Source organism: Nannospalax galili, unplaced genomic scaffold (genome assembly GCF_000622305.1).
Source record: "Nannospalax galili isolate Female #2095 unplaced genomic scaffold, S.galili_v1.0 scaffold129, whole genome shotgun sequence".
Lineage (NCBI taxonomy): Eukaryota > Metazoa > Chordata > Mammalia > Rodentia > Spalacidae > Nannospalax > Nannospalax galili.
In genome coordinates, this window is record NW_008360030.1 from 274,642 (window position 1) to 302,097 (window position 27,456).

The 27,456-nt window shown below is 47.2% G+C and overlaps 1 protein-coding gene across 2 annotated transcripts; it reads right to left on the minus strand.

The window, feature by feature from the left end:
- Nucleotides 1-254: 254 nt before the first annotated feature.
- Nucleotides 255-27,102, minus strand: Uba1 (ubiquitin like modifier activating enzyme 1). 2 transcript variants are annotated; one of them, XM_008824085.2, is made up of 26 exons: nt 23,351-23,544; nt 18,345-18,461; nt 18,145-18,203; nt 17,878-18,046; nt 17,645-17,779; nt 16,575-16,681; nt 16,259-16,349; nt 16,013-16,145; nt 15,415-15,512; nt 15,170-15,316; nt 14,851-15,027; nt 14,631-14,735; nt 14,462-14,542; nt 13,962-14,117; nt 11,142-11,307; nt 10,830-11,026; nt 6,541-6,605; nt 6,141-6,336; nt 5,377-5,451; nt 5,077-5,266; nt 3,775-3,863; nt 3,423-3,515; nt 3,108-3,299; nt 981-1,082; nt 772-872; nt 255-589 (listed from the first exon to the last, which is right to left on the minus strand). In XM_008824085.2, exons 2-26 carry the CDS (start codon nt 18,459-18,461, stop codon nt 454-456), a joined length of 3,177 nt encoding a protein of 1,058 aa, XP_008822307.1. In that variant the 5' UTR covers nt 23,351-23,544; the 3' UTR covers nt 255-453. The 2 variants fall into 2 exon arrangements, with proteins under 2 accessions (XP_008822307.1, XP_008822308.1); XM_008824086.3 differs by lacking the exon at nt 23,351-23,544 and adding an exon at nt 26,968-27,102 and having other exon boundaries at nt 262-589.
- Nucleotides 27,103-27,456: the final 354 nt, after the last annotated feature.

Consider the following 27,456-nt stretch of genomic DNA (forward strand, 5'->3'; position numbering starts at 1 on the left):
CACTGTTAATTGTGTTTAGGGGGAGCGGTTACAACGTGGGTTATACACTCAAATTACTCAAGTCACATGGACCCAGATACCTGTTATGTCACTAGTGCATTCATGTCTGTTACATAGAGCTGGCAGGAAATATCAATTCTCATTTTCCCCTGTCCAGGAATCTAGCAGGGTTGGGGGGGTTGTAGCCCTTTGGACTGCTATCTGAATCAGAAAACTCCAGGGTGCTCCTTCCCTGGAGACAGCACCAAAGGCCATTTCTGGGTTATTGTCTTTTTATTGGGATACAGGTTCCAAACAAGGTACAAAGCAGTGGTGAGGGTCTCAGATAGGTGGGTGATAAGGGAACACCGGGCTTGGCTAGGTGGACCACCGCCAGAGGCCAAATGGCAACCCAGGACTGGAAGGGAGCTGGATGGGAGAGAACTGGGGCCAGCCTAGGGGAATGCACAGAAATCAGCGAAATGTGTATCGTACATAGGGGACCTCCACATCCTCGCCGCTTTCGTCGTTGCAACACAGCTCAAACACCAGTGCCCGCACATGGCGGCCCAGCTTTCTCTTTGACACACGGCTCACGATCTCAGTCATCCTAGGGATGGGGGAGGGGGGCGGAGGGGAAAGGGCAGAGGATCAGAGAGACAAATCAAGAGAAGGGAGGTAGGTGGGGGAAGAATAAATGAAGGGCAGGAAATGGGACAGCTGCAAGCTGAGGCTCCCAACCCAACACAGGACGCAAGTTCTTTCCCAGCCTGCCTGGCACGTCCTACTCACGGCTGATCCAACCGTTCCTTGAGCTTGGCAGCTGGCATGAAGAAAGAATAGAGCATGGACACACCCTGGGACAGCATCGTGATCTCTAATTTGTGCTCTGTCTGGAGGGCAGAGAGGGGAAACAGCAGTGTTAGACAGGGTTAAGAAGACCAATAAATCATCTATACATCCCATTCTCCAGGTGGGGTAAGAGGGAGGAAGGGCCTTACCTTAAAAAAATCAAGGAACTGTTTGAGGGTCATCTCCTCACCATTAGGTTGCAGCCCTTGTACTTCAAAGCGATCCCACAATGTCCACTCTTGGTTATAGTACTGCAATGCAAGATGAGTAATACAATGCAAGGGTGGGTATGACTCCAGAAGGTCCAGCCTTCTGCACTTCCCACCCCATTCAAGAAGACACAGTTAAGTCAGATCACAATCTTTTTGTTGTTTTGTTTTTTTTTTTGACAGGGTCTCCCTAGTCCCAGCCCACCTGGAACTCAATATGTAGACCAGGCTGGCCTCGATCTCACAGAGATCCACCTGCCTCTGCCTCCCAAAGGCGGGGATTAAAGGTCTGTGCCACCACTCCTGATGACAAATCTTTTGTTCAAAACCCTCTTGTGGCTCTCATGCCACTCTTACAATGAACAGCAAGGCCCTACACCACTGGAACCCTATTCTCATCTCCTATCCCTTATCCTCTGTATTTCTCTGTCTATTAATCTATCACACTATCTACTGACCCTTTATTCCTTCAACATGCCAGGCATAACTTACATGTTAGTACTCTTGTAAAGACCAGTCTCCAGCCTCCACTGAAGCCTACATGGCCCATCCTCTCACCTCCACCAAGTATGAGCTCACATAACAAGGTCTTTCCAGACCATTCCACATTAAAAATCCCAAACCCTGGGTTGGGAGTTTAGCTTAGTGGTAGAATATGTGAGTATGCAAAAAGCCCAGTTTTATTCCCAGCACCAATATAAAAAAATTCCAAGCTTGCTCTTGCCCCAGGCATTCTCAAGTCTTCTTCAACCTGCTTTTTTGTTGGGAGGGTTATTTCCAAAACCACTTGTCATTTTCTTTCTTTCATTCTTTCATTCATTCATTCATTCATTCATTCATTATCGTGGGGGTTGAACCCAAGGACTTATGCATACTGGGCAGGCACTACCACTGAGCTTATCCCCAGCCTTTATTATGTCTTTTATAAATACTACTTGACAAAGATAACCTTAGCGTCTAGAAGACTACCTGTACCCAGCAGGTGGTCAATAAATGTTAGAGAATTAATGAACCAAATAAAGCACTCAGTACAGTCAGTAAGCATCCAATAAGTACTATTACTATGTAGTTATGTTTGTTTGTGTATATATGCGCATGTACATGTATGAGTGTGGAAGCCAGAGGGCAACTTTAGGTGTTCTTCCTCAAGAGCTGTCAACCTTTTTTAAAAAAATTATTTTTAAAAATTTGCTGGGTATGGTGGTGCATGCCTTTAATGCCAGCACTTGGGAGGCAGAAAGCAGGTGGATCCCTATGAGTTCAAGGCCAGCCTGGCCTACATAGTGAGTTCCAGGCCAGCTGGGGCTACAGGGAGACCCTGTCTTAAAAAGACCAAAAAAGAAAAAAAATTATATTATTGCCAGGCGTGGTGGTGCATGCCTTTAATCCCAGCACTTGGGAGGCAGAGGCAGACAGATCTCTGTGAGTTCAAGGCTGGCCTGGTCTACATAGTGAGGTCCAGGCCAGCTGGGGCTATAGGGAAACCCTGTCTCAAAAAGACAAAAAATAATTTATATTTTTATTGTATGTGTATGTATATATGTGTGGGGGGGGGAGTGTGCCCACGTCTGTGGAGGTCTGAGGACAACTTTGTGGCATCAGTTGTCTTCTTCCACCTTTACATGGGTTCTGGGAATCTAACTCAGGTTGCCAGGCTTGTGCAGCAACTGCCTTTACCCACTGAGCCACCTTGCCAGCCCAACATTATTTCTTGAGACAGGGTCTCCCACTGGCCTGAGGCTCACTGATTTGGGCAGGCTGGCTGGCCAGCAAGTACCAGGGATCTATCTATCTCTATTTCTCCAGCATCGTGATTATAAGTGCATGCCACTATCTCCCCAGCGATTCCCTGAAGGTTTTCATACATAGAGAAGCAGAACAGTGCTAAGCTTATATAGCAGGTGCTCAAATAATGTGATTAATGAATAAAGGAACAGAGAATGCACAAAAGATGTAGGCATACTTCAAACAGGAACCCTAACCTAGTGGCAGGGTCTGATGTAAACCAAAGCCAGCCCTAAGGAGACACACTCCACCACAAACCCACCTTCTGATATCAGTGCCTACCTGGTGACGAGGTGCAGCGAGGGGTTCAGAAAACCCAAAGAAGGGTAGGGCCAAGTTCAGAAAACCATTCTTGTAGGAATCAAGCTGTTGGTGTCCCTGAACTACCTTATACAGCTCCAGACACACAAGGCCAACCACAGCAGCTGTGGTTGTAGCGATGGCTGGGATGATCTTCCCTGCAATTAACTTGCTCTGAAACAGGAAAGCACCAAGGAAGATGATAGCTAAGTTGCAGAGGCTCAAGGACTACAGAAGGGGGCAGATATGAGGAACTGAAGCCTTGGAGTGGTTAGGACATCAGGCTTAAAATCTTACCTTATGTCGGTCTGCAGGGGGTATATCATAATTTTCAGCTCGAAGGTTGGATGCAGCCACAATGAAATCCATATGGAAGTTGCTGTCATCATCCTATCATGAGTGGGAAGAATGGATCAGATGAAAAGGCTTCCCAGCCTCTTGAGATACAAGTACCCTCCACTAAAATTACTTGCTGGTCTCTACCATATCACAGAGGGAAGGATGAGAACACCTATATTCATTCAGAGCTATGTGGCAACCCAGGATTTGATCCCTACAAAGGCCTGGACTAGCTCCAAATCCCAGAGACCTTTTCAAACTGTCTGTTCTCAGCTCACCCCCTACCCTACCCAAGACCTCTTCTTAGCACCTTCTCAAAGTCAATGGGGTACATCTTGAATCCAGGCAACTTGTCTGGGCTGGGCAATGTGGCTTTGAGCTCCTCTAGACGGCTGTCATCTGCATAAAGAAAGAGCACAATCAGCCCTTTACATCCAGGGAGTGTCTAAGGTAGGGAGAGGCTGGGGTAGGGTGAATGGAATTCAGTTAGATACCATTATTTGGAGGGAGAGACATCCTAGCAGAATGGAGGGGTAAAGGGGAAAGGAAGAGAACAGAGTGAAAGCTAAAAAAAACAAGTAGAGACTATCAAGAAGATCTGGAGAGACACGAAGGAACAGAAACAAAGACCACAGAAGAAAGTGGAGATTCAGAGATCAGATAGAAGGGGTGTCAGTTTGGGGGGATAATGTAGAGGGAGACACAGAGGACATGGGGAGATTAAGAAAAGATAGAGGTGCCGGGCATGGTGATGCACGCCTTTAATCCCAACACTTGGGAGGTAGAAGCAGGCAGATCTCTTTGAGTTCAAGTCCAGCCTGGTCTACATAGTGAGTTCCAGGACAGCTGGGGCTACAGGGAGACCCCATCTCAAAAAGACCAAAAAAAGAAAGAAAAAAAAAGAAAAGATAGAGGGAAAGATACAGGGACATGTACAGACGCAGATATATAGGAAAGATCTGAGGGGAAGATGGAGAGGATATGAAAAGGGACAAGATAGAGGGTGAGATACAGATAGGAGAAAATGTATCAGGAGAAAGTCAAAGGGAATCTACAGAGGAGGTAGAAGAAAAGACAGATGAAATATCCCAAGAACATGAAAGATATTTCAGAATAGGGACAGGGACGAGAAAATGGGAGACAATACATGGAAAGGCCAATACAGGGAGCTACAGAGCTCTAAATGTATTACAGAAACCCAGAAAGGAAGGCATGGGGAATAAGTGATGACAGGCAACACTAGGGTAAAGATGCATACAGAGAAATAGGGTTTGAGGGATGCACGGATGGGGAGACATGGGAGATCTGTAAGGAAAAACAAAGGAGGAGACTACTGATAGAGAATATACCACCGGGGTGCAGAACAAGAAAAGAATAAGACCAAGGCAAACACTCACCAAGCAAGAAGAACAAGAGTTCTGATAGCCAGAGAGTAGGAAGGAAGGAGGGAAAGAATATGCCCTCCAACAGACTCTTCATGTAAAAAAAGGAAGATGCAAAGAAAGGTGTGGGTCAGCTTAGGTCTGAGGAACAGTAGAAGACTGATGGGGAAGCTGGACGAGGCTGGGGACAGAGGGTGATGACTCTTGACCAAAAGTCCAAACACCCTCACCAACAGAGGCATTGGCGCTCTGCAACTCCTGGTCAGAAACATGGATCTTGACACCAGACTTGGGGGTGAACTCTGGAACCTGGACAGATTGCAGGAGTGAAGCCACAGCAGCTCGGTCTTGAGAGCCCGTCAGCCCATAGGTCTGGGCAAAAAGGTTGGCAGCAGCCATCACATAGTCCAGATGCAGTGTCTAGGGGAAGGCATGGCAGAGTTAGCACATCTGCCCTTAGGTGGGGAGTCACCACATCCTTCCCACCCACCCTGTACCTGATCCCAGAAGAAACCAAGGAGGAAACTTACATTGTTAACATCAAAAGTAAGTGGATGTGGACAGCGTTTGGGTCCAGACCAGAATGGGGCTCCAGAACTGGTGAGCTAAAAGAGACCAAGAGAGCATTTCAAAGAACAAGATCTTGGAGTGGAGGTCTCTCTAACAATCCTGACTTGTCATCTTGACTCTGGATGTGCCAACCTATTGTCTTTGGCTACACCCTTGAAGGGGGCTGGAATCAATCACTTGAGACCTGCACAGAAAGGTCCTGGCTGAGAAAATAAACATCAGTTCTTAAGCGCTTGCTTCATGGAAGACACAAAGCCATTTAACAGACTCAACTGGATCACCAGGCACTGTACTTGGCATTAATAAATACCAAGGAATCCTCACAAAAGGCTCAATGAAACAGATCACCATTGGTCTACATCACAGCTAAAGAAAAAGCGTAGAGAGAAGTGACTTGCCCAAGTTCAAAGAGAGCTGAGATTTGAACACATGCTGACTCCTGTGCTCTCAAGTCCAGAATCTCTACCTCATGGCCCCCTATGGTCCTGACAAGAAGTCAGGTTAAGACTCAGCCTGCACCATAATGAAGGGAAGCAAGCATAAACTAGATCTCTTGCTTTAAGGATTGGGGCAGATACAAAAAGGCCAGACTTAATAATTTACCTGAAATCCCCTAGCCACATCTGGACTAGGAACTGGGAAAAGCCACTTAAAGAGCCTGTAGCAAGCTACGATCCCAAGGAAATGCATGTGGCCAAATGGACATGCATGTGAGCCTTATTACCTGGTCAGGAGGAAAGTTGTGCAGCAGTTGTCGGATGTTGTTACAGTACTGAGTGTGCCAGTGGTGGCAGGCCCAGGTCACGCAGTCACCCCAAGTCTGTGGTCGCTGCAGCACTAGGCTGCGCTGCACAGCCTCTAGCACCTCCAGTGGCTGGGTACCTGCCAGCCGCAATGTCCGCTCCACAAACTTGGCATCTCTATCGGGAGTGGAGGGGGCCGAAGGGTAGGATTACAAAATGGCACCTTTAGTAGGTTCCAGGGTAATCCTACTTTCTCCATAGAACCTGAGACTCAAGCATTCAGAGTCCTTTGAAAAGTGCGCCTACACTGAGGGTAACAGCTGAAGAGAGCAGAGAATATCTTGGGTGCAGGCAGAAGAGCAGGGTGTGCAAATTACTTACGTGAGGTACTGGTTGACATTTTCTGCTAGCTGCTTGAAAAGGCCTTCAAACTCATCCCGGGCCCACTGCAAACAGAACAAATGTATTTATATGGAATGATGGTGGCCAAAGGGTTTCTACAGGCAAGAGAAAGCTATCATGAATAAGGCAAGCAGGAAGTACACAACCACTTTGGGAGAGCAGAAGCCCCCAACCTTCCTTACTCCCCTACTCTGGCCTCTCAATTCAAAAACCAATGAACTTGATCTAAAAAATGGCTATACCAGCCGGATGTGGTGGTGCACGCTTTAATCCCAGCACTCCGGAGGCAGAGGCAGGTGGATCTCTGCGAGTTCAAGGCCAGCCTGGTCTACATAGTGAGTTCCAGGACAGCTGGAGCCCATCAGGTGGCCACAGATACCAATACCCTTATCCTAAAAGCCAGATACCAGTTGATTTGAAGAGCTTGATGAGCAGTTTTTCCTCTGTTACTGCATTTGATTTTGAGAATCACTGTGTGGGGCTGGTAGTAAGTCACTGTCCCCATTTTACAGATGAGAAAACAGAGGAAAAGATCCTCCCTGGAAAGCAGGGAGGTCAAATAGAACAGAGATAAGACTCTCTGTCCATGTAGACTCATGAGCTCAGGTGCAAGTAGCCACTCTTGAAATGATTCATTCGAGAAAGAGGCTTAAAAACCCATCTCAGAGCTATCTGGCTACAGTATTTCTAGAGTTTGGGGTCATAGCAGTTCTTCCCAGTATCTCATCTGAATTCTCTGGGAATCCATGCATGTCCCTGAGAAGATGTCAGCTCCCTCCCTACTAGTTAGGAAGCTCTCTCGGGGCCTGGAAAAGACAGCCTAGCCCCACCACCCTCTTCTGCAGTTCCCAGTGCTCCTTCCCTCAGGAAACACTGTATACCAGCCATGTCTGTGGGCCAGCTGAACTACCATCTCTAGCACATGGCCAAGAATTTGTCCTTCAAAGTCAAGGGTCACACCTGAGTATGCATTACTACAGACAGTCTATATGGCTTGGGCAAGTTCCTTCATTCCTCAGAACCTTGGTTTTGTTTTGTTTTGTTTTTCATTTATTTATTTTTATTTTATGTCTTTGAGTATTTGCCTGTGTATATGTAAGTGCATCTGTCTTATGCAATGTCCATGGAGGCCAGAAGAGGGCATTGGATTCCCTAGAACTGGAGTTAAGGGCAATTGTTAGCCACCATGTAGGGTCTAGGAACCAAGCCCAGGTCCTCTGCAAGAGCAGCCAGTGCTCTTAACCACTGAGTGAGCTCTTCAGCCCATGTACTTACTAAAAGTTCCATGTATTTACTAAAAGCTCTTAAAAAGACAGCTACTTTAACAGTAATTCCTATCTCATACATGGCTAGCAAGTAACAAGCAAATCCATGCATACATGCAAATATATATCTATATATGTATATAGATATAGATGCATATTATACAGATACACACATGCATCATTTTGCATTGCTGGAGATGGGACCTAAAGCTTCATGCATGCTAAGCACATTTTACCCCTAGTTGCCTACGCCAGTTAAACAGCCCGGTGAGGGGAGATGCTGTTGTCATCTTCATTTTAAACAATGTAAGTCATAAAGAAGTTAAGTTCAAGGTCATACATGCCCTAGACAGACTGATGGGGACACAAATTAGACATAACCACTTTGGAATAGCAGGGTCAGAAGGGAAAGTGACAGGTAGAATTGGTCTTTTCCCCATCACCATATTCGTACTATCCATCCTGAATGGGTTGTCTCTAATACTGCACTTAGAATTATTTTGATAGCACTACCATTACCCTTAGGTTCAGTTTTGTGGTCTGGATGCTGATCACCTAGATGTGGTCACTTTGTAAGCTTTGAGTTTCATGTTATGTACACTGTTCTGTATGTATGTGTATTATATCACTGTGGCAAACTAGTGTTAAAAACTGATTTTGAGGGGGCTGGAGAGATGGCTCAGCGGTTAAGAATACTGACTGTTCCTGCAGAAGACCTGGGTTTGAATCCCAGCACCCACATGGCAGCTAACAACTGTCTGTAACTCCAGTTCCAGGGGATCTGACAGCCTCTTCTGTCCTCCACACCTACATGCAGGCAATACATGCATACACATAAAATATATATAAAAAAACCTGATTTTGAGCTGGGGAAACCTGAATATGGATGATTAGAGACAAATAACTAGAATAGAATGTAAGCAATGATTATTAATTTTATTCAGCATGAAAATGTTTTGAAGCCAGGCATGGTACATGCCTTTATAGGCATTCCCAGTACCTGAGAAATGGAGGTACAGGGATCAGGAATTCAAGGTCATCCTCGGCTACATAATAAGTGTGAAGTCAGCCTGGGGTACAAGAGATCCTGTCTTGGAGCTGGAGAGATGGCCCAGTGGTTAAGAGCACCAGCTGCTCTTGTAGAGGACCTGGATTCAGTTCCCAGCACCCATATAGTGGCTAACAACCAGCTGTGTTGCAGGGGATCTGATGCCCTCTTCTGACCTCTGCAGGCATTGCACGGCCCAGATGTACTTACATGCATGCGTGCAATACATTCATATACATAAAATAAAAATGAAAAATTTAAAAAAAAAAACAAGATCCTGTCTCAAAAGAAACAAAGAAAGAAAATATTTTGGTTAGACAGTAGTTTTCAACTGGCTCAGCTCCTCCTTTGGCCTCAACATTCTCAAAAACTGTTGGGTGGGATTTCCCTGCCCCAGCTAGCCTGGAACTCGCTATGTACACCAGGCTGGCCTCAATCTGTCTGCCTCTGCCTCTTGCATGCTAGGATTAAAGGCATGTGCCACCATGCTCAGCTATCAAACATTTTTGTTTCTGTTTTTAATCAATACAGGGTTTTACTCTGTAGCTAGCCCTGGCTGGCCTGGAACCATATGGACCAAGCTGGCATCAAACTCATTCAGATTCACCTGCCTTTGCCTCTGGAGTGCTGGGATTAAAGGCATGCACCACCATGTCTCAACCCTATTTATTGATTTATTTACTGATTTACTTAATTTTATGTACACTAGTGTATTGCCTGCATCTATGTAAGTGCACCCGTGTTGTGCAGTACCCCTGGAGGTCAGAAGGCATCAGATCCCCTGGAACTGGAGTTACAGAAAGTTGTTAGCTGCCATGTGGGTGCTGGGAATTGAACCCGGGTCCTCTGAAAGAGGCCCATCAGTCCTTTTTTTAAAGATATATTTTTACTTTTAATTTATGTGTATGTATGTACATATGCATGCAGTTGCCCATGGAGGCCAGAAGAGGGCATCAGAACCCTGAAGCTGGAGTTACAGGTGGCTGTGAGCCACCCCACATGAGTGCCTGGAACCAAGGTCAGTTCCTCTGGAAGAACAGAAAGTGCTCTTAACAGCTGAGCCATCTCTCCAGCCCCATTTAAAAAATTTATGTGTGTGTGTCTACACCACACTGTATGTGTACCCACAAAAGTTCTAAGAGGACATCAGATCCCTCTGGAGCTGGAGTTACAGGTAGTTGTGAGCTGCTCAGGGTGGGAGCTGGGAACAGAACTCAGGACCTCTGTAAGAGTAGCAACTACTTGTTAATGGCTAAGTAGCAACTGTTCTTAATGGCTAAGCCATCTATCTCTTTAATCCCTTGAAACACTTTTTAAGTTGTTATAGTGGTCAGTTGCTGACATCTAGTAGGTAGAAGCTAGGTGGGGCTGAGACGCAGCCTACAGTGCACAAGACAGCACAGTAGTACAATGGAATGAATACCCAGGCCAACTGAAAATTCTGCTGGGGTTGAAAGACTTTATTATACAGAAATAAATCTTTTATATCCTTACTTTGTAGAGACCAACTGAAAGAAAAGGAAGTGTGATATCCATAATATACTCTAGCATGAGGAAGAAAAACTATCAATCTAAGAAAATGTGGCAAAACATTAACAATCGTTAAACCTAGGTGAGGAATGATATTTGAGTATTCTTTTGATTTCTGAGAAAAGGTCTTGCTTTGTAGTCTAAGGTGGTCTTGAACTTGCGGCAGTCCTCCTGCCTCAGCTTCCTAAGTACTGGTGAGGCACCATGCCCAGCCAAAGTATTCTTTTTAACCTATCTACATGTTAGAAAAAAGTAAAAATAACAAAGAGAATGATTCATTTCAGAAGTGTTGACCATGAGGTGGAAAGGAGGTGGTAGAGAAAAAAGCACATCTTATACTTAAGCTTTTAACACCCGAAAGCCAAGAGCCTGGTGGTGGAGTGTGAGATGCCTGCCTTCTTTCACTTCCACTCACTGCCACTCACCTGCAGAGTGTGCTCGATGGCATTGGGGAAGTTTTTCAGGGTACAGATAGGGATGGATTTCTCTGGTGGATCCTGGCTGGAGCTGTATGACTCTGTCAGGAAGGGGATCACCACCTGCACGTTGCCCTTTGTACCCAGTGTGCCCGACTCCAGCAATGGCTTCCTATAGTACACACAGCGGCGGTCCATGTACATGCCTGTGGGGTGGGAACGGGGACAACTATGTGAGAGCCAGGAGACAGGGCACTGGGAAAGGATATGCCTTACTCACACTTTTTTACCCTTGCCCTCTTTACCCGCCTTCAAACTTACGGGCATCCACATTGTCCAAGGCATTTGCCACACCATCCAAATTTTGGAAGAAATCATCATCATAGATGCGCTCTGTGTCAGGACCCACACGGTTCTGGTGACTAGTCACTTGGATGTATGGATTCATCTGGCGCACAGCTGCTGTGGCTGTGTCAGACTTTAACTTCTAGGGGCCAGTGAGGTAGAGTAGAAGGTAGGAATAGGGGAACAGAGCTCAGTTATTGTGTATTTTCTTGACAAAATCAGAGACCTGTTACCCTGAACAAATCTAATGCTAAAAAACCACAGGGCCTTGAGTTCAGGAAGCACTCTGGTTTAGAAGGAGAGTCTATGACAATGTCACATGGCTAGGGCTGTGACAGATATGGCAGCTAAGTGGAAAGGGAAGCAGAGGACAAGCATGCATTGGAGACAATGGATTGGCCACCTATTTTATTCTTTTTTGCCTACCTACTACCCGTTGTTGTTTCAGGTTCTTGGCATGGAGGGTTGGAGTACATTTCCCCAATTTCCCCAAATACAACCAGGATGTTAGACTACGAACAAGCAGAAGTTCTTTTTTTTTTTTTGAGACAAGGTCTCACTATGCAGCCCTGGCTAGCCTAGAACTTGCTATGTAGACCAGGCTGGCTTCAAACACACTGCCTGCCTTTGTCTCCCAAGTACTAAGATTAAAGATGTGTACCACCACACCCAGCTGACAAGCAGAAGTCTTAACAAAGCCCAAATCAAGTCACATCCCCTTTCTACTCAGAACCTTTCCCTGGCTCCCATCCCCATTGAGTTGATTCCCAAGACCTTCTCAGAGTGGAGCATCTCCTTATAGGATCTTATCTGGGCCTTAGGTACTACTGTCCTGAAGGCACCCTAGTCTCCACACCTAACACTGCTTTACAGAGAGAGATGAGGTCTTTCTTAAGCAGTCTAATGAAAGTTGCAAACTAACCTTCCTAGAAAGGCCAACTTCCCTTGTTTTTTTCCTTTCTTTTGCAAAGCACCATCATTGATTGTGTATCTCAATGTTATATCATATTGAATCAATAATATATCTGTTATTTACTATTTACTTTTCTCCACTAGAAACTTAAGAGGGCATCAGATCCCTTGGAACTGGAGTTACAGTTGTTAGCTGCCATGTGGGTACTGGGAATTACACTTGGGTCCTCTGCAAGAGCAGTCAGTACTCTCAACTGCTGAGCCATCTCTCCAGCTCCTTTTGGTTTATTTGTATCTTATGTGTATGAGTGTTTTGCCTGCATGTAAGCACCTGTGTTATGCAAAACCCATGGAGACCAGAAGATTGTGTCAGATCCCCTGGAACTAGTTACCAATAGCCATGTGGGTGCTGGGAACTGAACCTGTGTCTTCTACAAGAACAGCAAGGACTCAACCACTGAGCCATCTCTCCAGCCTCTAGAGCCTTTTTATTCTTTACCTCAAGTACCTGTAACTTGTTCATTAACTGGTGAATAAATGAACAAGAATAATGGGCAGGCAACAATGACACTGGCCCCCACAGAAGGCCTCAATAACAGAACCCTGAAAACTCAGTTTCAATTTGTGCAGACAAACCTTCCTAACTAAACCATAAGGGTCAGGAAGTTCTGCTTCCAAACCTGGCCCTTGGCTGGAGTCTGGGAACTTCGATTTTAAGAAAGTTTCCATCACCCCCTCAATTGACGATAATGATTCACTGTAGCTGGGTGTGGTGGTGCATGCCTTTAATCCCAGCACTTGGGAGGCAGAGGCAGGTGGATCTCTGTGAGACTGAGGTCAGCCTGGTCTACATAGTTGAGTTCCATGCCAGCTAGGGCTACAGGAAGACCCTGTCTCAAAGACAAAACAAAAACAAATAATGACTCACTGCACCTAAACTTTATAAACAATGTGATTTATGTTAAAACACCTTTTCCCTGTAACCCAGGAATTCTGATACACAACCAGATCCCAAGTAAAAGCCCTGGGTGCAGACTATCTAACAGGCTTCCATGGTTTGACAACCTTCAGGAATAATCTTATGATTTGATGCTCAAGAAATGAAGTCCATCTTTTGCAATTCCACTGGGATTCTTAGAAACTTGCTGCTGACTTTGCCCCATGAGCCTTTTTTTCCTTTGTTGTGCTGTGTCCTTTTTCTGCAATAAATCACCTATGAGTCCTCTTAGTTATCACTGAGTTTGGGGATGGTTTTGGGAGCGCCTAACACACTATCCAAAGCAACACTGATAAGTCTAGGAAGGGCTAGAGAGATGGCTCAGTGGTTAAGACCACTTGCTGCTCTTGCAGAGGACCCAGTTCGGTTCACCGCATCCACGCTGGGATGCTCAAAACCACCCGTAAATCCAGTTCCAAAGGATTTGACACCGTCTTCTGGTTTCTTCAAGCACTAGGCACACACATGGTGCACAAGTTCTCAAACATACATATAAAAGGTGTATGGTGTACACATAAAGGTGTGATGGCATACACCTTTAACTCCAGCACTCAGGAGGCAGTGGCAAGTGGATCTCTGTGAGTTACAGGTCAGTCTGGTCTATATAGCAAGTTTCAGGCCAGTCAGGGCTACATAGGGAGACCCTGTCTCAAAAATAATAAAAAAATAAATAAATCTTTGAAAAAGGCATTACTGACTGATGGGCTGCCCTATAATTAGAGATGAGAATGATAGATTCAATGGAGGATTACTTAGTATTTGTTGAATGACTGTCAAAAACAGAGGGGAAGAAGGGCCAAAATCTCTGCCAGAAAGAATGGGAACAAGAAAAATACAGGAGGAAAGTAAGATGTCAAAGCCCCATCTCCTGCTCCCAACCCTCTCACCGTGACATCCCAGGGCCGGAAGAGAAACTGTCTGTTCAGATTTGATTTCTCAATGGTGTCCATGTCTGTGACAACAATCTCTCCACCCTCTCCACAGCCTAGTCCAATCATGGCAAAGTTCTTGAGCAATTCACAGCCAATGGCACCTGCACCCACCTACAAAGCAACCAAGAAGAAACATAGAGGCAAGTCAGGGTGATGCAAGTGGGTACACAAAGGCCATCATTCCTCACTCCTTCTGGATGCAGAGGGTTAGGCAAAAGGATTTAACTGCCACATGTTCAGGTTTCAGGGTTGTAGAAATGACTATCACCTGAAGATAGTACCAGAAGGAATAATGGGACTACATTAGGTTTTCCTGAGGTAACAAAAATGATGAAAGGGATGAGATATAGGTAAAACAAAGAGACCCTCCCTCAGGATACAGAAGGAAACTCCAGAAAGGGTGGCCCACAGACTAGGGGAGGTGAACATATTAGGTATCCAATGAGATCACTCACCAGGAAGTACTTCTGCTTGCCCAGCTTCTCTTGTAGGTCTGAGCCAAATACAGCTATCTGCCCATCATAACGATTCTGACGCTGAGGAACACGAAATGGGGAAGGTCAGAGAGGAGGATCCACAGAAATGCCCCCAGTGCCACCTTCCCTACAGGCTCCACTCACATACCGGGAGGCACTTGTCCTCTGTAAGAGCCTCTTTGTCTTCTGGGAGACATTCAAGGGCATCAAAGTACAACCACTGCATGATGGGCATAAACTTTCCAGAACAGGCCTGGTGAAGGGACAGGAAAGAGGAGGTGGTCAGTAGTGCTTAATCAGGCCCTGACACAATTTGACAGAAGGTGATGGAGGCAAAGAGGAATCCAGCCCATCCCCACCCTGCTGACCTTCATGACTTCCTGAGCAGCAAGACCTCCAATGAAAGCATTTATGGGTGCCAGATCCCCAGCAGCAACATAAGCTAGCTTCCGGATGAGGTCTTCATCCAAGTTCTCCTGTTGCACTGCGGGCAGGGATCGAGCATTTATAGCCTGTGCTAGGGCTACCAGTTCTGTTGCATCTTCCTGGTAGGACAAAAAGAAAAGAAAGAAGGATGTATGAGATTATTGTTAGAGGATGGACAGTGGACATGCAAAGGTATGATGAACTATTAGCACCAAGGATTTCTGTCCTGGCTGGCTGCTGGCTGCTGGCCCACCTACCAACCTCATTGCGGGGTCTAGGTGGCTGGCTGTGCTGAGCACAGAATTGGTGCAGGGCCTGGAAGCCAATGTGCAGTTGGGCAGGGCGAGAATACTTGGCAAAGTCGGTCATGACAAACTCGGGCTCTGCCAGGGAAGCCAGCAAGGATTTCTGTAGGGGAGCAGCATATCAGAAGAAAGGGAACAGAAAATCTGGAATTATCTAGCACTACCCATCAAGAACCACTGCCTCTGCTCTCCCATACTCACAAAGTTAATCTTCTTAGGTACTTTGACCTGGCTGACAATGCCTCCACGGATATAGTCGGAGAAGTTAGAAGTGTCACAGATACTAAAAGTATAAGGACCTAGGGTGGATGGGGGAGGCTGTCAGTCCACATACCCTCCCTAACATCTACAAAATTCACAAAGATAAGGAAAAAACCATCCCCAACCCAGCTCAGACATCAGGCACTATCTCTCAACCCCAGGCTCGACTTAGATCATCTCCCCTCTACCCCAGAGCCACTCAGACCCCATGAGACCCTGTGTCCCTAGCCCCAAGTCCACATTGGACGGCTGCTGCTCCTGTCCAAATCAGCTCAGATGCGAGTGGAAATTCTTGTCTGTCCTATTCAAAAACCAAACCTTTCCCCCTCAACTCATATATGAAGGACCCACTTTCCTATCAACAATTCAAACACAAGTTGGTCCTTCTCCTCCATGCCCAACAACTCTGGTGGAATCCCCAGAGATTCTGCCTGATTCACCTCAGGCACTCAGGATGTGGCTCCCTTTACTCTGAAGTCAAGGACCTATATCTTTCTTCCCTTTGATCTCTGAAGATGCCCCCATGGCCCTTGCTCACCCAGCACTTTGATCTCTACGGGCTGACATCCATTGAGTTGGATCATGCCCTGAACTTCTGAGAATGAGACAAAGTCACCACTCTCAAAGCCGTGCCGGGCCTCATCCAGGCAGGTAACTACACCGGGATTGTCCTGGTTAAGAAAGAAAGAGCCTCAGAGGCAAGCTCAAGGCACCAAGAGCAGACAGAGAGGACTTCCATTGCCCATCTGCCTGCCAGGACCCCTGAGGCCAGCTTGTCTCTTACCTTGGTGACCATGGAAACCATAGCACTGAGTGGTTGTTCCCCGTTGGAATCTGTAAGAACCATTTCCTCTCCAAAGTCACAGAAAAGTTGCCTGCAAAGGGCAGCAATAGGACTGATGCCTGAGGCTCACACATGAGGCCCCAAGGTATCCTTCAAAGATGCAGTGGATATGGGCTGAGCAAACTCAGCACATCACAGTGGGGATCAGATCATACCACTGTCATACAGGGAGAGGGGAACACACAGACTACAAAATTTGGGCAGCAGAGGGAGGATAAGGGCAACAGTGGTTGAGGGGAAAGAGAGTGAAACTCACCCAAATAGGCCTCGTGTGTCTGCCACCACTAGTTTGATGCCTCGGCTGTGACAGAACTCACCCACCCGCAGCTGGTCTTCCAGGGGGCTATTGGTGAGGACCACCACCTATGGAGAAGTAAAACCTCAGGCCAAGGGACCAGCACTAGAGGGAAGGTAAGGAAAGAACAACAGCAAAAGGCTGGTGGTAAGGCTCAGGCAATCCTTAAGGCAGAGTTGTCCAGATCCTCCAGGTCCTTCAGCCCACTTTCACAAAGACCTTCTGGAGGTCAGACTCAGTGAGGGTGAAATTCAGTGAAGAAAAAAATAAAGGTTTAGACCATATCAGGAAAGATGGAGAGGTAGCTGGGCATAGACTGTAGAACAGCTGACTCACTTGTTTGCTACCTGCCTACAACCCTGCTGTGCCCTGTGAGACACAGGTAGGGCAAAATTGTCCCCAGCCAAAATCTGAGCTCACTCCCACCACACCCATTTGTTGGCAGTTCTCAGGTTGCTGCCCACTCTGCCGTGATTTTTGAAACTCTGCTCTCCACCTGAATGTCCAGTCCTTCTCACCAGGGTGAGTTCCTACCTCTGTATTAGGTTGTTATCTCTGTGCTACCTTGGCCTTTGTTGGGGGGGATAAGGACTGTTTAGCTCTCAGAGTCTAGGTTTTTTAATTAGCAAACAACTCATGTGGCCTTTCCTATGTCCCAGCTACTATTCTATGTGCTTAACACTCACAGAAACCCTATGAAGTCAGTCCTGCTGCCATTTCAGCTCTGAAAATAGGAAAAACAAGGCACAAGCTCTGAGTGACTTGCCTGAAATCACACTACTAGGGCTAGACACTCGTGCTCATGAAGCAGGGCAGTCTGGCTCCAGTCTGTTTAGACCTATTATGTTGTATTACTGATGTGCCCACATCTTTCCCCCAAAAGGCAGGCCCAGGTTGTTATCCTGCCTGCATCTTCTCTGCTCTCTAGCATGAAGCCTGATACCCAGGCTGGCTCATTAAATAGGGAACAATACCAAGTGAGAATGGGTTCCAAGAAAAATCAACTAGGAGCCTTAATGGTGCCCAAGTACCTGGAAGCCACTAAGGAAGTCCTCAACGAGTGGTCCAGTGTAGGCAGTGACGGGAACATAGCTGTTGAGTTCAGCAAGTCGGGGCTGAGATACCTCAGCCCGATTTTTACCAATGTCCTCTTCCCTCAGGTAAAACTGTGGGAGGGTGGAGGGCAGGAGGCAAAGAAGTGAGATGGCTGTGGCACACAGGCTAATGCCTCTGTGAGGGGGAAAGGACACTGGAAAGTGGTTACCTGGGAGGACAGATCAGCCCACTGGGCAGTGCCTTGGTCATGTAGGGTAACAGCCTTGACCCCACCAAGGATGATGTTCTTAGCAATTTCTACGCCCAAGCCCCGCAGGCCTGAGACAAGGACACTGGATGTCTGGAGCCTCTTCATTGCCTCATGGCCCAAAACATACCTGCCAAATTAGAAGGTAGTCCAGGTCAGGGTCCAGCCCACCTGACCCTCTTCTCTCAGTACCCCCTCCCACCTCAGGCAGGTTTTAGTCTGACTCACAGCTGCCGGGAGTAAAGGCCCTCATCTATGTCTGCTTCACTGCCGTTCTTTGCCATTCCCTAGAGATGGAGGGCAAGAACAAGTTCAAGGAGACATGCAGGAGTGCGGTGTGGGGGAAAGTGATGTGAAAGATTCCTTCCACCACCACCACCAACACCACCATCACCACGCCAACCAGTCTCCAGGAAGAAGACACTCACGTTGGTTGGCACTGAGGGCACTTCAGATAGCACAGACTGGGCAGAGGAGTAGTTAGAACCCAGCTTTGGATCAGGCCCAGACACGCGACGTTTCTTGGACAGCGGCGAGCTGGACATCTAGAGAGAAAAACGAAGGTCAAAGGTGAGTCTGAGACACATGGTATTTATTTTTCTGCCTGTTAATGGTGACAGTTGGAGAAGGAAGACTTAAGCATTAGCATCCTCATTTTATAAAAGAAAATGACAAAGATGAAGTGACTTGCCCAAAGTCACACCACTGTCATACCCACTTTTTTTTTTGGACAGGATCTCCTAGTCCTAGTCCACCTACAAGTCCACCTGCCTCTACCTCCTGAGGGCTGGGACTAAAGGTGCACCACTACGCCTGGCCTAAGAGCCAAGATTTGAACCCAGGTGATTCAGTTTGCCAATTTACACGGTTAAGCCATTTGTCTCTCCCTAGCCCAGGATAAGGAAGACGCCAATCCTGTGAAGGGAAAGGAAAAAGACTACTGGGACAGATGTAGTCCCAGGAAAGATCTAGGTTTCTAATCCCCACCCCTGCCACTCCCAAACAGGTTATCATTTAAAGCCTGTGGAGCTCTGCTTCCTCACTTTTAAAATAGGGGCGATACGGCTCAATGGGCTTGCTAAGAGGAGACAGACCACAGATCTAGCACAGAACAGTCAACACCAAGCAGCCATTCTCTCTCCTCTCCCTTTTTGTTGGGGATCAGAGGGAAACAAATTGGCATAATGGCAGGACATACTTTGCTAAACCCTTCTCCCAGCTTTAAGGGGAGAAAACAAGCCCAGGAAAGTAAACCAGGCTGCAGGAAGCGAGAAAATCCACTTCCCCAGTCTCATCTGCAATGTGGAGTGCCTTTAACAGGTTAACAGTAATGATAAATGAATATTTACTAGGAATTCTCTCTGTGTCACAGGTCACATTCAGCACATCATCAGCCTGTCCTCAGGGCTCTGTGGGGTTTGAACTACAATTCCTCCCAGCTTTATGGAAGGAAATGGACATTTAGGGATGTTTGCCAACTTGACCCAGGTTCCCACTGGGAGCAGATGAATTGAGATCAGATCAGGATCCACTGACTCTAAGTCCAAGTCACTTCCCAGTGTTATCTAGTTTCATGCTGTCAATGTCCCTGACCCTGCAAGGTAGGGTTTAACGTCCCTGCTGAACAAATGAGAAAACCTGAGCTCACATGATCAATTGATTTGCCAAGGGTCATACACTAGGTCCCAGAAAAAGAATACAGCCTGCTGTTGGAAACGAAGTCTGGTAGTGGTAGGTTCAGATGCTCTTAGAAGAAGTCAGGACCTTTAATCACTTCCCCTCATGAGCCCAGTGCTCTTCAAAGCAGAGCCTTTGCTTATACCTGAGTCTTCTGTTCACACAACTGCTTACTCTGAGCCTTTTCTGACACTCAATACCAACATACCTAAGATTCCATCTTGGCACTGTCACACACAATGACAAGAGCTCCCTACTACCCAGTCAGAGTAAAGGGCTTCATTGGACCCTAACAATGCCCATGAACCACATAACCCAATGCTCATATCATAAACAAAAACAGAGGGCTCACAGAACTCCACTCACTTGCCCTAGATCATGTCACTTGCCTAGAATCATGCAGCTGGTAACAGTTTATGGGGTTTTTGCCTAGGTGAATGATATCAGGACTTGGCTCTGGGTCAGCCCAGACTGCTGAGAGATGAGAGGTAAGGGAAAGGGAGAAGAGGGGAGGTAGCAGGCTAGTCCAAGTCTGCCAGTGAAATTGCTGGGAAATGCTTAGGTCCAACCTGGGTAGGAAGAGGCCTGATAAGTTGGGAAGGAGACAGGCAATTCCCATTTTCCATTTATTGGCAATGAGCTGGCGAAAGGATCTCATTCCCTCTGAGCCCCATTTTCTCTAAAAGTTAGGACAAAAAGGAACTGTCCTCAAGGGGTTACTTAAGTGACTAAAGAAGCTATCTGCAGCTGGGTGTGGTGGCAAATGCCTTTAATCCCAGCACCTGGGAGGCAGAGGCAGGCAATCTCTGAGAGTTCCAGACTAGCTGCTGGGGGTACAGGGAGACTGTCTCAAAAAAAAAAAAAAGAAAAAAAAAGAAAAGAATAGAAAAAGAAAAAAAGAAGCTATCTGTAGTCAGAACTCAGGGATCTGAGGACTTAAGCTCCTCCCTGGATACTTGCAGAGGCCGCTAATACCTAAGTTATCTCCGTGCCTTGTCACTGGTAAGTTTGTTTAGGACACATTCTTTCTCGACTCCCTAAATCAGACATGATCCAGGGCTGGAGAGCTCTCCATCAGACCTTTTACCTCCCCACCCCTAGTGCTGGTAGCCAGGGTCTAAGTAGGTTTAGGATGACTGTTCAAAAGTTGACTTTGAAGCCAGGCGTGGCAGTAAATGCCTGCAATCCTGGCACTTACAATGCAGAGGCAGGATTGTGAGTTCTAGGCCAACGTGAGCCACAGAGCAAAATCCTGTCTCAAAAAAGAAAATAAGGAGGGAGATTTCAGCCAGGTGTGGTGGCATATGCATTTAAGCCCAGAACCAGGAGTCAGAGGCAGGCAGATCTCTGTGAGATCAAGGCCAGTCTGGTCTAGACAGTGAGTTCCAGGCTCGCTGGGGCTACAGGGAGACCCTGTATCAAAAAAGAACAAAAACAAGCTGGGTGTGGTGCCACACACCTTTAATCCTAGCAGAGGCAGGATTAATCTAAGGCAGAGCCAGGCAGATCTCTAATGAGTTCAAGGCCAGCCTGGTCTACTTAGTGAGTTCCAGGCCAGCTGGGGCTACAGTAAGACCAGGTCTCAAAAAAGACAAAAACAAAAACAAAGAAGGAAGATTTTAGTTGCCAAGTTTTAGAGTAGCCCCATCTCCAGGCAAGCAGGAGGAATCTGGGGACAAAAAGCACTAGACAAAAGCTAAAGATCCTTCACCCTACACCAATACAAAAATCTACATCCTCTCTCCCTCTACGTGTGCTTGGAATATAGCTTCTTTGAGTTGCTTGGCAAGGCTAAACTGGTACTTAAAGCATTTTAAAACTTACCTTGGGCCTCCAAACCGATGACTCTGAAGCCTGAGTGTATTCTCAAAAACCAGAGAAGGGCTGCGTGGGGGACCCCTGGAGTAGGTTTAGGAGGTGGCAGGCACAGAGCCAGGTGATTAAGGTAAAGAACAGAGGAGGATGCCCGAGCCTGCCAAACTTCCTGGGAAGGGGTTATCTGAGAAGTAAGTCCTTGGGAGTCTGAGAGAGGAATCAGGAAGTGATTGAGCTCAAGGAGCTGTGAAGGAGATAGGAAAGGAGACCTTAGAAGACCTCCAGGAAGTATTGGGCAAGGGTGTTAGTAAAGACTTAAATCTGGATCTCTAGAAATAGGTGGGGGATTGTAGAACCCAAGAACGCTGCAAGAAAATGCTTGGGACATGCAGAGTCTAGTGATACACAGAAACCTTTTGCTAAAATTAATAGAAATTCAGGGGGAGAAGTGTCTCTGACACTGATGCTAGATCCCAGGAAGCAGTGAAGTACTGAGGGGCTAGGAGAGGTCTCCAGGGTAGACTCTTGGAGAGGGATTTCTAAAGGAGGTCTTGTGTGGCTCTGACAAGACATGCTAGGTACCACAGCTGCTCTGACAGGATGGAGAGGAGATGAGTTCAGATAGCTCAAGCCTTAAAAAGATTACTAAGCAGACACTGACTAGGTCTCCAAGTGGAGTTAGGTTTCTCAGAACAATTCTGTTAAGGCTCCATAGCAGTTCTTCAAATAGATAATGACATTTTTCTGCTCTGATGGAAGACAAGTGGGCCTGCTGGGGAAGGGAACATCTGGCAGTGATAATGGGGTTCTATGAGGCTGAAGGCAAAAGCTGAAGATGCTAGTAACCTTAAAAAGGATGAGGGCAGATTCTGAGGTTTGTTGTAAGACTAAGGGATCTGTGAAAAGGGAAGCTAGAACTCTGGTCTACTTTTGAAGGCAGAAGTTGTGTCTAGGATGGAGTTGTATAGCAGATGGGGCTAGAAGCCACCAGGGTCTGAAAGAGTAGATGGTGGCACAGGATCTTTAATGGAAGATTATGTGTCCAAACAGATCTCCCTGGTGTCTAGTTTCCTGGGAGGGTCTTGGGGAAAAGAGCCTGGGGGTTAAGGGATGGCTGACAGGGAAGATGAGGCCTAAGAGGGCTAGACTAAAAACAATGAGAGCATGAAAAAGGGGGAATTCCCTAAAAGTAAAGTGTCTAAGGGGAGATTCTAGGACCAGAATGTGTCTCTAAAGGCAGATACTAATTAGTCTCTGAATAGGAAACCTCGGTGTCTCAGATGGAGAATGCTGGATCAGGGTGGGGTTGGGAAGACATTAGATGTGGGCTGGGTCTCCAGGAAGGCTAGGCCCAGAGGGCTTTTCACAGGGTCTAATCAGGATGGCAGCTCTAAGGGCAGTCTACTCGGGGGAGGGGTATATTCTGAATGAAACTGCTGAAGAAGGCTCTTCTTTCAGAAATGAAGGCCATGCGAACCCTTCCTGAGGTCTGGCCCCTCCAAAGAAACCATGAGAGCAAATACTGAAGGACTAAGAGGAGAATCCAGGACAGGTCTTCAGTAGCATGAAAGGGTGGCTGGCTTTTACAAGCAGCAATGTTGATTCCGGTGTCTTTATAGGAGGCCAAAGGGAGTTCTGATAGGAAATGCAAGGCCTGGGAAAGGGTCAGGTACTTGATTTAAGATGCAAAGCCTTAGTCTCCAGAAGCAGAGCCAGTAGTTCTGACCTCAAGGTCAGATCTCAGAGCCCAAGAGAACCGGGTGGTCCTAGACAGAAATGATCTGCCCCGCCCCAGGATATCCCCTCCACCTCCGCCCAGCTGATCCTTGATGCCCAAGACACTGCAGCATGCCCAGATACTAAGCTGGCAGGGCACCAACAGGGACCCTCCCATGCCTCCCAGAACCCTTGCCCCAGGCCAGGTGCAGAGAAAGGCTATTACCAATGCCGGTTCCCCGGGTCGCGCCGCCGCCAACTCCTCAAGGAGCGGAAACCAAGCTCGGCCGCCACCCTCCTCCTTCTTCTCCTACACCCCGCCGCCTGGGCCAGCTAGGACTGCTGCTGCCTTCTCCTCCCCCCACACTACAGTAGTGGTCTTCCCTGCCACCTACTTCACCCCAGCAGCCGACACAAGATGGCGACGGCAGAGCTTGAGGCCGGAACAAAACCTTGGGTCCCACCCCCAGAAACCCGGATGCAAGAGAACCGCACCCACTCATGAATCATGTATTTTCCCTACTCAGTTTGGGACTTCTTCAATTAAAAGGAAAATAGCTCCTCCATGTGGCTCCAGAGGCATAACTAGAAAAACAGGTAGAGCAAGAGGCCACTCCCTTAAAATATGAATAAAGAATGAAGCACTGCAGCTGAGCTGTCATGGAAACCAAGAAAGGCCCTCAAGGCCACTCTTCCTGATTATAAATTATGCATGAAACATAACACCAAGCAATCAAAAAGCAGATGTTAAAAGATGGCAGCCACACCCCACTGCTCATGAATAATGAATGATCTTGCAGCAGCCCCGAAGCCAAGAAGACCAAGGCTACATCTTGTTCATGAATAATGCATGAGGCCCGGTGGGCTGGAACAAAAGAGAAAGGCCTGCCTATTGCTCCAGCTAATACCCTGTAAGCAAGGAAATGGGGCTACTGCAGGGAAAATGCACTCCCTTGGCTCCTGAATATTGAATGCTGCTGCTGCAGCAGCTAAATTTGGAAACAGGGAGGTCAAGAAAGGTCTCACTCAGGCCGGGCGTGGTAGCAACAAGCCTGTAATCCTGGCACTTGGGAGGTGTAAGGAGGATCATTAGTTTGAGGCCAGCCTAGTTACCTGAGACCCTATCTCAAAAAAAAAAAAAAGTTAAGAAGTCCCACCCAGTTCGTGAATTATTCTTGAGGTTTGACAGGCAGTCTCCCAACCAAGGTAGTCCTGCCCACTCAACAGAGATTTTGATACAATAGTCAAGGATATATCACAAAGATGACCCAGCAGAGGCCTTGCACAGGCCCCTTGCTCCTCACCCCTAACTGCTAAGGGCTATCTTGTCCTAACCAAACCCAGGCTCATTACATGCCTTTGACAAGCAATTAATTATCAATTATCATGGGTGAAAGAACCCATCTACCCCAGGCTGAGGATAATAGGCTTAGTGGAAGAGTACTTCCTTAGATTCTGGGTTCAATCCCCAGCACCACAAAAAAGACACTACCACCACCCCCAGTTCAAAAGAAACCCATCCACCTCAGAGAGATGAAATGTGTTAGGAAAATGAGTATGGAATGTATCTTAAAACAGTGTGCCACAAGACACTGTTAAAAAATGTAAATACATGTAACTATAAAGATAACACACTGAGCATACTTATATTAACATAAAATTAGTTATGTGTGAGGATATATCCAGCCATTATAGAAATTCTCAAGTTGGGCCACTGGTTTCCAGATTCAAAAAATGAGAATTAACAACAATAGCTGGGCTTGGTGGCGCACGCCTTTAATCCCAGCACTCAGGAAATAGAGGCAGACAGATCTCTGTGAGTTCAAGGCCAGCCTGGTCTACATAGTGAGTTCCAGGACAGCTGGTGCTACAGGGAGACCCTGTCTCAAAAGACACACACAAAAAAGAACAATAACTTAGCTTGTGATAGAATTTCAATGAGTAAATATGTGGAAATATGTGCTTGGCACATAGTACCATATAACTAACCTGAGTAGTAGCAGCACTATTTTAAGAGACAAGGTCTTGCTGGGGTGTGCTGGTGCACCCCTGTAATTCCACAGTACTTGGCAGGCTGAGGCAGGAGGATCAGTAGTTCCAGGCAAGCCTGGAGAAACATAGTGAGACCCTGGAGAAAAAGAGACAGAAGCAAACACAGAGTGGGAAGAGAAGAGAGGGCAGAAGGAGAGGGAGGAAAGAAAGAAGAGGGAAAAGGGAGGAGAGGAGAGGAAGAGAAAAGAGAGAGGAGAGGGGAAAAAGAGGGAGAGGAGAGGGAGAGTGCAGAGAAGAGAGAAGAAAGAGGGAGAAGAAAGGGAAAAAGGAGAGGAGAGGGGAGAGCAGAGGAGAGGGAGAGGAAAGACAGAGAGGAGAGAAAGGAAAGAGGAGAGGAAGGGAGGAAAGGACAGCGACATAAGACTTTTGCTGTGTTGCCCAGGCTAACCTCAAACTCCTTTATTCAAGAGATCCTTCTGCCTCATTCAGTGTCTCAACTACTCGTAGTAATTCTGCAGTACTTGGGCAGGCTGAGGCAGGAGGATCACTAATTCCAGGCAAGCCCAGGGAAACATAATGGCAGTCTGGAGAAAGAGACAGACAGAAGCAGACAAGGTGGGGGGAGAGGAACAGAGGCAGTGGGGAGAGAGGTGAGCGTTGGATTTGAATCCTGGTTTATTCACTTACCTGCGACTTTAGGACAAATTATTTACTTTTTCTGTGTCTCAATTTCCTCATCTATAAAGTAGGATAAAATCTACTTTTGACAACTTGAGAAGATAAAACGGGTTAACAAAGTAGCTAAATGAGTGTAAACTATTCCCATTATCCAGGATACCCATTTAAAAATTTGACAAAATCCCACAGTGAGGATCAATTAGAGTTGAATCCAGAGCCTCGGTTGGTAATCTAGAATTACTGAGACATAAGGAATGAACAATGCTCGCAGTCTTGTTTCTTCGCTAGATGCCAGGTTTAAATCCCAGAATCTGTAAGGGAAAGCTAACCACAGATGACGCAGATGAAGCAGTAAAGGCCACGCCCCTCATAAATTATGCACAGCATCCCTAGAAAAGCCTTTTAAAAAAAAAACTCGGGGCGCTCTAGTTTGTGAGGCAGCCTTCGGGATACCCTGTCAACACACCCCTTCTTCACGCTGATCCACCCCCTGGAGCGTAATTCATAAGCTGACACCTCCAGAGGACCAGGTGGGTTCTCACCACAGCCCCAACCTTCATCAATAACTGAAGCTGCAATCAAGGACCACCCGATGGCCCGACATCCGCTCGGAAGACCCTGGTAGACAGTGTCTTTCCCGGCCTCAGTTGAGAGGCTGTTCTCCCAGCGTGTACCAGATGTGTGCTGTCTCACAGCCCCCAGTAACCGGGCGCACAGACCCCTTCACCTCGTTAGAGGTCATAAAGGCCACGGATAGCTTATAAAGCCACGGCGGTGCTGAACAGTCCCACTGTCACCAGGTCCCATCCAGAGACAAGCCCTCCCTGACTCCTGCCTTGACATGAGTAACCTCAAACTTCTCTCCCCTTGAAGAACCCAAAAATCCTGCCCGCAGACAAAGTACCAATATATAGACCCTGAGCTTCCCTAAGCGCCCCCTAAGCCCTGTCGGCAAGAGGTATAAACCTGCGTCTAAGAATTACCCACCTAAATGCCACCCAAATCCCCAAGCACCGCCTTCTAAGGGTCTTCTCAGGAGTAGACACCCCCTAAATACCTCCCGGGCCCGGCAGCCTCCAAATATGCCCATTGGGGATCCCCAAAGTTGGGATTAGAGAAGCACCCTCATCCAAATGCTGTCCAGGGGTTTGGGGGCAAGGTGCTTCCGCTCACCCCCAATGCTGGGCGGAAGCCTTGCCTTCCTTCTGGAGTCAAGCCGAAGCCACAGGGCAACGGAAGAGCAAACCACCTCGGTCGCGCAAGAAGGACCAGAGTTTGCGCGGAGCTCGGAAGCGCGGGGCCTCAGAGGGCCGGGTCTGGAGTGTGCCACAGATACCTGGTTAGAGGGGAGTTTGTACCTGATCCTCCACCTCTGGCTCGGTTTCGGGCCCATATAACCCCTACAGATTGTGGTACGCACCAGATGCGCGAGGCGTGCTGGGAGTGGTAGTCCTGTCGTGCTAATGCCTGGTGCACGTGGTGGGCATCAGAGCTTAGAAGATGAGAAAATGTAAGCTTGGGTTTAAGATTTAATAGGTCTGTGCTCTGTGAGGGTGAGAAAAGGGAACGGAACGAGATAGTGCCTCCAGATGAAAAGGTACATGCATCCTACACACCGGGAGGCTGAAGCTCAGGTGGCCAAAGTCGTTCATTCCCCCCCCC

Excerpts from the sequence above, each read along its gene's own strand:
- Uba1 (XM_008824085.2), bottom strand. The coding sequence starts at position 18,461 with ATGTCCAGCTCGCCGCTGTCCAAGAAACGTCGCGTGTCTGGGCCTGAT. Across the intron at positions 16,146-16,258 it reads TGGTTTCCATGGTCACCAAG|GACAATCCCGGTGTAGTTAC; the intron begins GTAAGAGACAAG and ends TTTCTTAACCAG. Across the intron at positions 11,308-13,961 it reads TCCGGCCCTGGGATGTCACG|AAGTTAAAGTCTGACACAGC; the intron begins GTGAGAGGGTTG and ends ACTGGCCCCTAG.